Raw genomic sequence first — 12,758 nt, 5'->3', positions numbered from 1 at the left:
AGAGAAAGAAAAGGCTTCTTACGATCTGGGAACAGAACCTTAAAACAACTGCATTTCAAATAACCCGAAAAAAATTTCTCTCATCAATTTTTTTTCAGTCTTGTGTAATTAATTCTCATTCTGTTGGATCTTGGGTTAGCAGTTGTGTGAAACCGCTTTTCAGCTATAGAGTTATGGGAATCCTGACTCAGTTTACCGGTACAGTCTGAAAGTTACCAAAACCATGTCAGCTCAGCTTTGAAGAGTCAATAGTTCGGAGTACCTCATGCGGTCTCTTCCACGAGGCTCTGAGACTGTCTTTTGATGAAGACACAAGATCCGGCCTGTAGATTATAGCAGAGTCTTAAAGTAAGCATCAAAGCAAAAGAAAAACTGTCTACAAATAACACAGACTTGAGGCTACAGTTAATTTATTACTGGTATTTTTCAAATGTGGACAGTGCAGCAAGGTTCATGATAAGAACAGTGCAACTGACAAGGAAATTTACTTGTTTCTGCGCCAAACAAAGACAAAAAAACCTCTTCCCCAGTTGCCCTCCCAATCTCAGCCGTATAGACAGCCCACGCAGGTACCGAGCCCTGGGGTTTCAGGGATTCAGCCACAGGAAGTGGGGGCAGGAAGCTGTCCAAATCCAGCCCTCAGCTAAAGCAAATAATAATGGCCGTAAGCTCAAAATAGATCCAGGGAGGAGCTCATTAACGTGAACATAGAAAGCAGTTCCGCACCTCTGGCCTTACTCCTTTTGGAAATTGCTTTGGTCCATTTTTACTTCCTTTTATTCGACGCACCAGAAAATAAGACTTTCACCAACGTTTTTACTGCATTTGACGATGAACTAATTTAGACCGGCTAAAATAATTGTTCCACTGGGACACAGGAATTCAACCTCAGTTCAGAAAATCCCTGACATCTGACGTAGGAGGATTTATAGGTTTAGTGGAAATTGCTTTCTCCTGCTCTCCAGATTGCATCCTGTGGGTTGATTTTTTTTTGCATGAGTAAACATCCTTCTAATAATGAACAGACCAATAATGTCTTAAGAGAGAAAAAGAACAACCTTTTCCTTTTTGCTGTTTCTGGAGAGAGCTGTTTGAATTTGGAAACCCATGTTGGCTGTCCCAAATATGAGATTTGGCATCTTTCTTTTGTGGTGGGGATGGGTTTTGGCCACTGAAAGCAGAGTGCACTGGCCCGGAAGAGAAGTCCACGAGATGTCTAAGAAAGGCAGGTGAGTGGACATTTAGGGATAGAGGATTTAGGAAAAGAGGGTGCACAAAGTGAGCTTACAGTGTTGTACTAGAAACTGAGCATCATTTCCAGCGTATGGTGTTTTGTGTGGATGCCTTTTTCTTCCCCTTCCCTTTGTTCTCCTGCTGCTCCCCTTTTAGAAAGTTAGAATTACGTTTTCTTTTAAAATGATGCTAGATTAGATCATTTTATCAGTGCATTTTTAAAATTCCTTATGAATTGTCCTGGGTGAAAGGTAGATTCTGGAAAATAGAATATATGCACATTTTAAAAAAATATCAAGGGCAATTGTTTGCTGTCTGTGTCCTAGGGTTAGAACAACTCTGAATTCTCAAATTACCAATGGGACCTGTATTTCATGAGAATGATTCTGCTCTAATTATTTCTGTTAGATTTGTGAATCACTTTTTAATATTTTAAAATAAAGCAGCTTTCTCCAAGCTGTGTGACTAGAAGGATCATTATTAGATGGTTCTCTACCTATAAATTGGGAGGGCCAGGGACGGAGCCGCCTGCAGGCAAGTGCTTGCCTGTGGTCAACACCAAAGGTGCATGCTGCCCTGTCTGCCAGCACTTGCAGAGGGAGCTTAGACAGGAAACCAGGTTCCCCACCAGCCCCTTAGCACTCGGCCTCACCTGGGCCATTCTGACGGCAGCACTGGCAATGTCTATCTGGGATGCACACCTGCTTGCCCGGCATCAGTCAATAATACAGGAGGCTTGGAGACAACCTAATCCAGTGCTCTCTCTGTACTGATGAGGAAATGGAGACAGTAGGGCGTTGTTGATTCTTGGTCCTTTATTAGCCTTAGCTTCAAATTGAACTTCACCTTTCTTTGAGTGTAAATATAAATAGAGTCTGAGAGATCAGTGAATATGAAAAGAAATCTAGCTTTTGGGAGTTTGGGGTTAGGAGGAGGGCTGTGTGTCTAGCGCCTTAGTGTCCTCCCTCTGGGGCTGGAGGGAGCCCTCCTCACATGGGCTCCCAAACAGCCAGCTGTAGCTCACAGCATTTGTTTCAAGCTGTTCTTAACAACATCACAAAACTAGGAGCTGAAATATCCAGTGGTCATGGTGAGCCCTGGGGTGCTAAGGGAGGCCACTGTGCCCTATTACCATCAGAGTCAGAAGTTGCTTGGGCAAACACTGGAACTTGTGGAGTGGTGCAGCCGTAGAGATTATTTGATCCAAATGTGCTTATAGGGATTAAAAGCAACAACAACAACAACAACAACAACAAACTCTGTTGGTCTTCATCAAAAACTTTTCCCAAGCCAGAGTTAGAGTGGCAACCTATTTGCAAATATCGGTGATTAAGAAGTCTAAGAGAGTGAATAGACTTTCTTTTAAATAATTTATTTAAAACATTTAAATTTTAAGTGACAAATTATGATTGTATGTATTAATGGGGTACATACAAAATGATGTAAGGATATATACATACAATGTGGAATGATTAAGTCTAATTAATGTATCCATTACCACAAATATTTACTGTTTTTTTGTGGTGAGAACATTTGAAATTTACTCAGCACTTTTGCAATATACAATACACTATTTTTAACCGTGGTCACCATGCTGTGCAATATGTCTCAAAAAACTATTCCTCCTGTCTAACTGAAACTACTTCTTGGCCAACATCTCCTCATACCCTCAATCTCCCAGCCTCTGGTAACCATCATTCTGCTGTCTGTTAATATGATTTCTATTGTTTTAGATTTCACATACAAGTGAGATCATATGGTATTTGTCTTTGATGCTTGGCTTATTTCATTAAGCATAATGTCCTCCAGGTTTATGCGTGCTGTTGCAAATGACAGAATTTCTTTTTCTAAGGTTGAATAGTATTCCATTGTATACCACATTCTCTTTATCCATTCATCCATTGATGGACACTTAGGTTGTTTCTATAACTTGACTGTTATGAATAATGCTGCAATGAAAATGAGAGTGCAGGTATCTCTTCAACAAACTGCTTTTAAGTCCTTTGGATATATACCTGGACATGGGATTGCTGGATCATACGGTAATTCTGTTTTTAGTTTTTAGAGGAACCTCCATCTAGTTTTCCATAATGGCTGTGCCAATTTACATTCCCACCAATGGTGTTACAAGGGTTTTCTTTTCTCCACATCTTTGCCAAGGCTTGTTCTTGTTCATCTTTTTAATTTTGTTTTGTTTTTTGTTCGTTTGTTTTAGAGACAGAGTCTTGCCCTGTTACCTAAACTGGATTGTAATGGTTTCAAGTGATCCTCCCACCTCAGCTTCTTGAATAGCTGGGACTACAGGTGCACTACCATGCCTGGCTAATTAAAAAAATTTTTTTTTCTATAGACAGGGTCTCACTATGTTGCCCAGGCTGGTCTCGAGCTCCTGGCTTCAAGTGATCCTCCCACCTTGGCCTCCGAAAGTGCCAGGATTACAGGCGTGAGCCACCATGCTTGGCCATCTTTTTGATAATAGCCATTCCGACTGGTGTGAGATGATATCTCATTGTGGTTCAAATTTGCATTTCCCTAATGACTAATGATGTTGAGCATTTTTTCGTATATCTGTTGGCCACTTGTATGTCTTGTTTTGAAAAATGTCTATTCAAGTCCTTTACCCATTTTTAATCAGGTTACTTGTTTTCTTGCTATTGAGTTGAGTTCCTTATATATTTTAGATATGAACCCCTTATCAGATGTGTATGCCTTACAAATATTTTCTTCCAATCTGCAGGTTGTCTCTTCACTGCATTAGTTATTTATTCTGCTGTGCAGAAGCTTTTTAGTTTGATGTAATCTCATTTGTCTATTTGCTTTTGTTGCCCAAGCTTTTGGAGTCAAATGCAAAAAATCCACTGCCTAGACCAATATTGTGTAACTTTTCTCCTATATTTTCCTCTATCAGTTTTACAGTTTCAGGTCTTACACTTAAGTCTTAATCCATTTTGAGTTGATTCTTGTATATGGTGTGAGATAGAAGGTCTGATTTCATTCTTCTGCATGTGGATATCCAGTTTTCTCAACATATTTATTGGAGAGACTTTTTTTTTCCATTGTGTGTTTTTGAGACCTTTGTTGAAAATCAAATGATTGTAAATGTATGAGTTTATTATTAGGCTCTCTCTTCTGTTTCACTGGTTGATATGTTCATCTATATTCTAGTTCCATGATGTTTTAATTACTATAGCTTTGTAATATAGCTTGAAATCAGGTAGTGTGATGCCTCCAGCTTTGTTTTTTTTGCTCAAGATCATTTTGGCTATTTGGGATCTTTTGTGGTACCATATGAATTTTAGGATTTTTTTTTATGTTTATGGACAATGACTTGGAGTTTTGACAGGGATTGCATTGAATCTGTAGATCACTTTGGGAGTATGGACATTTTAACAGTATCAATTCTTTCAATCCATGAATATATCTTTCCATTTATTTGTGTCTCCTTTAATTTCTTTCATTGGCGTTTTATAGTTTTCATTGTATAAATTTTTCACTTCCTCAGTCAAATTTATTCCTTAGTCTTTTTTTTGTAACTACTGTATATTGGATTTTTTAAAATTTCTTTTTTTAGGTAGTTTGTTGCTAGTGTACAGAAACACTTCTGATTTTTGCATGCTGAATTGAATCTGCAACTTTATTGTATTTGTTCATTAGTTCTGACAGTTTTCTTGGTGAAGTCTTTAGGGTTTTCTATATATAAGATCATGTCATCAGCAAACAGCAACAATTTCACTTCTTTCTTTCCTATTTCTATGTCTTTTCTTTCTTTCTCTTGTCTAACTGCTTTGGCAAGGACTTCTGGTACTATGGTTGAATAGAAGTGGTGAGAGTGAGTCTTGTTACTGATCTTAGAGAATGAAATAAAATTTCTTTGTAATTTTACTTTTAAAAGCTTTCATTTCTTTAGTTATGAAAGACACATATAACTATTATTTAAATTTACCAAAAAAAGAGAAAAAAATTTTAAAAACACCCAAGAATTACCCATAATCTCCAAGCCCAGAAGTAACCTTGTTAACATTTTTGTGTATTTTCTTCTTGTCTTTTTTGGTAAGCATATACTGAATACTAAGTAGTTTGGAATTATGCCATGCATATAGTCTGCATGTTCACTTATTTGAAAAGTCAATAGAATTATCATTTGATTGGCTGCATAATAATGCAAATATGTAAATTAATGCACAGTGTGCCACCATTTAAGTGTTTTCCTCTATTTACAGACATTTGGTTGCTTCCTCTTTGTTATTACAAATATTCTGTATTTACATCTTTGTATATAAGAAGAGTTGTTCACATACATAATTAATCAGGTTAGACTCCTGGAAGTGTTCTGGATCAAATGGCACAAGAACATTGAAAGCTCCAGATATATGCGGGCAAATTTCTTTCCAGAATGTTACGTCGACCCAACTTATACCCCACCAGCCAGGTTAAACTTCATTTTTATGTAGCCTAAACTTTTAAAGGGCTTACTTAATTTCATCCAGACTCCAAATCCATAAGCTGCTGGTAATTTGTATCCAGGCTTCTTTACATGGTCATGCTAATAAAATAGCTTAGGTAAACATGGGCACACCAGGGGGTGAATCTAGTGAGGTGCCTAGGGTGCAAAACTGAAGGAGGTGCTTACATGCCCCAGAGAGTGACTGGCTCTTTACATTTTACTCCCTATGCACCTTACCTGCCTCACTCTAGTCTCCACTCCAGGAAGTAATTCATGTTTTCCCAGAATCTCCATGGGAGGCACATCCAGATAGGACCCATCTTCACCAATCATGCAGAATCAAGATCAGAATGCCAGGGCACTGGGCAATGTTTCTAGAATCAATCAAAACTTACTGTCTCAGGCCGGGCATGGTGGCTCATGCCTGTAATCCCAGCACTTTGGAAGGCGGAGACATGAGGATAACTTGAGCCCAGAAGTTCAAGACCAGCCTGGGGAACAAAATGAGAGCCTGTTTCTACAAAAAGTACAAAAAAATGTAGCTGGGCATGGTGAGGTGTGCCTGTAGTCCCAGCTACTCAAGAGGCTGAAGTGGGAAAATGGCTTGAGCCTGGGATGTCAAGTCTGCAGTGAGCCGTGATCATGCCACTGCACTTCGGCCTGGGCCCATCTGACCCTGTCTCAGAAAAATAAATAAATAAATAAATAACCCAAACTTACTGTCGGTCCTCTCCTCCTCTCTTCCCTGGAAGAATGGAAACATAACTTGTCTACACTACGGGCCCCTGGACCATGCCAGCTCAGGCTGTGGGAGGGCAAACTGATTCTACCAGAAGCTGGAAGTACATTATCATGCATTCTTTGTCGTGCTAAAGAATTCACGTTTATTCTGAAGGTGAAGAGGAGCTGAATGGTCTCAGCAGATTTCCATTTCAGAGAGACGATGCTTGCTTGCTCAGCAGCATGATGGAACACCAGGAAGGGGGATAGAGGGGAAACAGAGAAAGTAATCCAGAGTCTATGACCAGAGTCTGAGGCCAGGTAAGAGCTGGTGCAAAGCTCATTCATAGTGGAATGAACAGGATGGGGATGGGGGAGGAATGAATATGAGAGCTTTCAAGGAGCTAGAATGGTCAGAATCTGATTGGCTTCAGGGTGAGAGAGAAGTTTAGGGTGAATGTTCGGCAGGTCTTTGGATTGTACGACTGAGTAGATGGTGATGCCAGGAAGGAGAGCAGGTGGAGGATTAGGTTTGGGGGTGAAGGTGATGAGTTTGGTATGAACATATGGACCTAGATGTGCTTGCAAGATACCCAGAGACAGCTGTCCAGTCAGCAGGAAGGGATATAAGTCTGCAGCTCAAGAAGGAAACTGGGCCTGGAGAATTAGATTTAAAGGGAGTCCCCATAGGTGGCAATGGATGAGGTGGCCAGAGACAGCATGTGGCATGAAATAAGGACCGGATCAAGGACAGACCTTGGGGAAGAGCAGCATTTAAGGAGAAGATAAAGGAAGGGGACTCAATGTAGAGCTGGAAATGAGTGATCAGAGAAATGGGTATAGAGCTGGAACACAGAGGTGTTGAGGATGTTAAGAGGCCCATTTTTTCAACAGTTATCAAGTGCTTATTACAGGGCAGGCACTACACTGGGCAATGAGCTCTTCACCAGTCACAAAATGAGATGCAGGCTGTGCCATCAGAGACCTTCCGACTAGGAAGGTGTTCTAGCAAGGTGTCAAGGGTTTTAAGAAGGAGGGGGAGTGGTCAATAGGGTCAGATCACTCCAAGGTCAAAATCAACTAGGTAGAGGACTGAGAAGTGAGCCCTAGATATGGTAGTTTTGTGTCATTAATGATCATTCCAAGAAGAGACAGATGTCAGAGGGTTGAGGAGAGTAGAAGAGAAAATGGAGTGAATATAGACAGTATTTACAAGAAACTTGGTGTGAACTGAAAGACTGAGATGGGATGAAGGCGAGAGAGGAAGACAGGAGAGTTTTAGGGTAGGAGGGACTTTGGAGGGTTCAAAGGATGAAGAGAGGCCAGGGGCGGCAACAATGTGGCATGAGGAGTTGCTGTCAAATCCCTGTCTTGCATGACAAAGAGAAAGCTGTGGGATTATGGACTGGATCTCTGATCACCCTCAACGCCTTGAAATTTGATTTTCTCTTAAGTTAGTAGTGCTCTCTTCATCTTGTCCCTCTGCTCCCCAGAAAGTTTGCTTGAACGTTCGAGTCCCCACTTTGTGCTTCCTGGTCTTTTGTCTCCCTGCTGATTACGACCTGCCCCTCCTCCTTGCAGTCTCCTAAGGCCTCTGCACCTGCTGCTCCCACGCTCACAACACCATTCTCTTTCTTATTTCTCTGACCCATTTTTTTTCTTCCTCCAATATTTAGCAGAGGTGTCACCTCCTCTGAGAAGCCTTCCTTGGCCTTCCCTCACCCCCTGCCTCTCAAGTCTCAATTAGGTGGCTTCTGAGCTTCTGCAGCTCTCCACCACCCTTCTCTCCAAGGACTAATCGCTCAGCATTGCCTTTTTTATCTCATTTTTCTCTGCTTCTAGACTATGAGTCCCTTAAGGGCGCATTTATCCTTGTTTCCCCACAATCAAGAACAATGGTGAATGTTCATGAAGTGTTGGGCATGAATAAATGAGTGAATCCTGACTCTTGCTATTTCCTGTACTTCATTCATTCATTCAACAAATATGTATTGAGGGCACTATACTCCAGGCACTGTGCCCATGGCTTGGGAGGCAATGGTAAGCAAAATAGACCTGCTCCTCCCCTTGAAGTGCTGACAGTCTAGTGGGGGAGACAGACCTTAATCAGACCACTTTTGTAGAATGCAAAAATTAAAAATTTTGCAGAAGACTGGGCATGATGGCTCACACCTGTAATCCTAGCACTTTGAGAAGCCAAGGCAGGAGGATTGCTTAATCCCAGGAGTTAGAGACCAGCCTAGGCAACATAGTGAGACCCCATTTCTACAAAAACAAGCAAAATTAGCCAGGTGTGGTGGCACACACCTGTGGTCGTAGCTACTCGGGAGGCTGAGGTGGGAGGATCACTTGAGCCTGGGAGGTCGAGGCTGCAGTGAGCTGAGATCGCGACGCTGCATTCCAGCCTGGGTGACAGAGTAAGACCTATCTCCAAAAAAAATAATTGCTGCAGAATGTCAGACCTTCAAGGACCTTAGAAACCCCCTCACTTTAAAGGTGAAAAGAGCAAGGCCCAAAAGGGTACACACACTTGTGCCATGGTCACATAACATATCCACAGAGCTCCCACAGACCCCATGTTTCCACTTCTGGTGCTTTCCTCTCGCCATCAGAAAACAAAAGAAAGTTATATTGATGGACATAAAACTCAGGTTGAACCAGGTGAAAATGTTTTTGTACGTCACAAACAGTTGAATGTCAGCCATTTCCTGTGGTTCAAATTAACATTTTCTTGCTTAATTCTTACAGCACGCCAGTAAAGTTAGTATTATTCCCCCCATCTTATAGGAAACTGAGACACAGAAAGATCAGGTAACCTGCCCAAGGTTAACAGCTAGTTTGTGGCTCCCCTGGGATTCACACTGAAGTCTGACTGATGCCAAGTCTGCACTCCTTCCAATACTGTAAGCTGCCTCATCAAATAAATCTAACCTCAGACAAGCAGTGGTGGCTCTTGGGATTGCGGTGATAGCATTGAGAAGACCTCGTGAGTCTTGACTCACCCCTGTTGAAGGCCTGCTCTCTGCTCCACTCCCCAGGCGAGAGGGCAGGAGGTGAAGCGAGGTAGAGATGTTCCGTCCGCAATTTCACATTCTGAAATGCATTGCAGGCTGTCCCCTTGACAAACACCTGTTTTTGTTTGTTTGTTTTGTTTTTGTTTTTAGGCAGCTGAGACATTTAATTGGCTATGGGGATTTCACTCAAAAGGCATTTAACAAGAGTCTAAAATGTTGGCATTAGGGTCAAATAGATGTCTACAAGTTAGAAAGTAGTACGTTCTATAAGAAATGGGAATAATACAATCTGAGAATTCTAATAAAGAGAACAGGTAGACAAAATTCAGAGCTTTAAATTAAAAAAAATAAAGTAACCCAGTGTCTTCAAGTGGGAGGCATATGGTATTCCCAGGCATAGGAATTCAGACATATATGTACAGGGAAAAAAAAGGGATGATCTAGGCTGAGATTTTTTTTTTTAAGCCCGCAACTTGGATGATAGGCTGAGATTTTATCTAAGAAGCAGTTAGACAAACATATTCTTGATGTGTTCTTTTTACTCTGTGGCAAGGCAGTAGCAGGCCAGGGCTGTCTGTGTGTTAGGGGCCCACCAAGTTGGTGGAAACAGAAGTCAGTAATGGTGGCAAGAAGACAGCTTGATCAAATACCCTGAGACCTGACAGAAGCTGATAGGTCAAAGCTGGGCTGGTACCCCCATCCTAGACAGCCCTGGCAGCCCTTTGGCTGCAGGCAACAGCTCAGATCTCCCTCAGATGTGCAGGCCTCAGAGGTCAAGGAGTGTTCGCACTGTATCAGTCAGGGGTCTCCAGAGGAAGAGAACCAGTAGGCTGTCCACATCCACATCCTTATGCCTTTCTCTGTCTGGATCACACATTTGTGGGGGCTGCCAAGTCTGAGATCTGCAGGGCAGACCAGCAGGCTGGAAGTTCTGGCAGAAGCTGGCATGTTGCCATCTTGAGTAGGAAGGCAGTCTGGAAGCGAATTCCTCCTTCTTCTTCGAGAAACCTTAGTCTTTTCTCTGAAGGCCCACAACTGACTGGATGGGGGCTCCCCACATGATGGAGGGTATCTGCTTTACTTAAAGTCCGCTGATCTAAATGTTTATCACATTTTTTAAAAATATCGTCACAGTAACATTTAGACTGATGTTTGACCAGAACCAGTACCATGGTCTAAGCAAGTTGACCCATAGAATTAACCATCACACATTTTAGAGAACATAATTTGAAAAGCACAGTATTAGTTACCAAAAATCCACTTAGGAAGGAATCAAAGGAAATGAACTATTTAATATTTACAGCCAAGGAAAAACACAAAATGCTCAACTCATTATGTGGAAGAATGCACAGCCTCTGTAACAATTCAGGAAATGCAATATAAATAACATGATGGATACATGCTCATTAAATTAATGAAAGTTAAACACACACACACACCCAGTGCTAGTGGGTCTGTGTGGAACCCACACCCCTATTGGTGCAGCTCTGGCGGGGAACCTACCCTTGTAGCATCGCCTTCAGCCAACAGGACTAGAGCAGCGAAGCGCCTCTCACATCTCAGGGAGGCTGCCACCTTCTGGAATGGACTTGAAAGGTTTCGAAGCCATCTCATTGCCTAATCCCTTATTTCACAGCTGAGGAAACAGACCTGGAGAGAAGCAACTTGCCATCTCCCACCAGTAAGCAAAACGGGTTCAAGGCAGTGTGCTGGCTTCCTAACTGCCTGCTGTCCTCCTACTGTACCAGGTCATGGCCTCAGAGAGCTGTGCAAAAGAGCTCCATTTTTAAAAATTAGAAATCACAACTTTGGCTGAACATTGGAATCACCTGAGATTTGAAAACTATTGCTGGCTGGGTCCCACCCTTAGAGGTTCTGATTTAATTGGTCTGCTCTGTGGCCTGGGATTTTTTAAGCTCCTCGGGTGATTCCAATGTGTAATCAGGGCTCAGCATTAGATGGTTGTGTGCTACATGTCCACTATTCTGGTAGCAAATAATTCTTTTCTCTCTTCCTAATTTGAAGACCACTCTCTTTGATGAAGAATAGCAAAGTAAAATTGGATTCTGTTAGCAGAATCTCAGCCTTATCGTAATTGTTTATTAACATTGCTTCACCTCTGCCAGGTGTGGTGGCTCACACTTGTAATCCCAGCATTTTGGGAGGCCGAGGCGGGCAGATCGCTTGAGCTCAGGGGTTCAAGACCAGCCTGGGCAACATGGCAAAACCCCAACTCCACAAAAAATACAAAACTTAGCTTGGCATGGTGGCACATGCCTGTAATCCCAGCTACTCAGGAAGCTGAGCTGGGAGGATAGCTTGAGTTCAGGAGGTCAAGGCTGCACTGAGCTGAGATTGTGCCACTGCATTGTAGCCTGGGCAACAGAGTGAGACCCTGTCTTCAAAAAAAATTAAAATTAAAAAAAAATTTAATCTTGCTTCATCTTCTCCAAGTGGTATATTTCCTTCTACTGACTCTCCTAGCTCAGGATGCAACTGGAAAGAATTCTGCTTGTCTTTACCATGTCTCTTGAGTCTAATTTAGACTCTGGCCTCCCTTGACTCATTTCTTATGGATCCCTTCAATTCTGTGCAACACACCCTTGGGTTTGTGCTTCTCCTTCCATATTTGGTACCTGTCTTTGTAAAGTCAATTCTGCACACTGCTAAGGTTTTACAGAGATGTGTAACATAGAGGCCGGGCATGGTGGCTCACAAATATAATCCCAACACTGTGTGAGTTTGAGGCGGGAGGATCCCTTGAACCTAGGATTTGGAGACCAGCTTGGGCAACATAGTGAAACCCCTTCACTACAATTTTTTTTTTTTTTAATTAGCTGGGCATGGTGTCACACAACTGTGGTCCCAGCTACTTGGGAGGCTGAGGCAGGAGAATTGCTTTAGCCTAGGAGGTTGAGGCTGCAGTGAGCTATAATTGCACCACTGCACTCCAGCCTTGGGCAACAGAGAGAGATCTTGTTTCAAAAAAAAAAAAAGTACAGTCTCTCATCTATTGATCCCACGGTGAAGTGAGTGGGATGGTCAGAAGGCCTATCACCACAACAGCACGGTGTGCACATTCTGATGGAAGCATGTAAAGGAGAGAAGCTCAAGAATGCTTTCAGGAGGAGGTGGCATTTTATCTGGGAATGCGTGGAGTTGTCTGGGTAACAAAGGGTATGAAGAATGATGGGAAGGGCATTCCAGACAGTTGGGACATCGGGAGCAAAGCATAGAGATGTAATTGACAACGGCAAGAAGTTGGGGGCAGAGTGGGAGCTGAGAGTGGGAAAGTGAGTGGGAGCCTTATTATGGGCCTTATATGCCCAACTTCCACGGATTTTACT

At 42.3% G+C, this 12,758-nt stretch overlaps 1 protein-coding gene across 1 annotated transcript in view; it reads left to right on the top strand.

Moving 5' to 3' along the window:
• Window positions 1-653: 653 nt before the first annotated feature.
• The window catches only part of GABRR1 (gamma-aminobutyric acid type A receptor subunit rho1), a 40,379-nt gene continuing 28,274 nt past the window's right edge, over window positions 654-12,758 (top strand). The window contains exon 1 of the mRNA XM_003822870.5: window positions 654-1,229. Within this exon, the coding sequence (XP_003822918.1) occupies window positions 1,108-1,229 (122 nt within the window). The 5' untranslated portion in view covers window positions 654-1,107. The remainder of the gene's footprint in view (window positions 1,230-12,758) is intronic.

Source organism: Pan paniscus, chromosome 5 (genome assembly GCF_029289425.2).
Source record: "Pan paniscus chromosome 5, NHGRI_mPanPan1-v2.0_pri, whole genome shotgun sequence".
NCBI lineage: Eukaryota > Metazoa > Chordata > Mammalia > Primates > Hominidae > Pan > Pan paniscus.
This window is presented reverse-complemented; position numbering and strand designations above follow the sequence as displayed.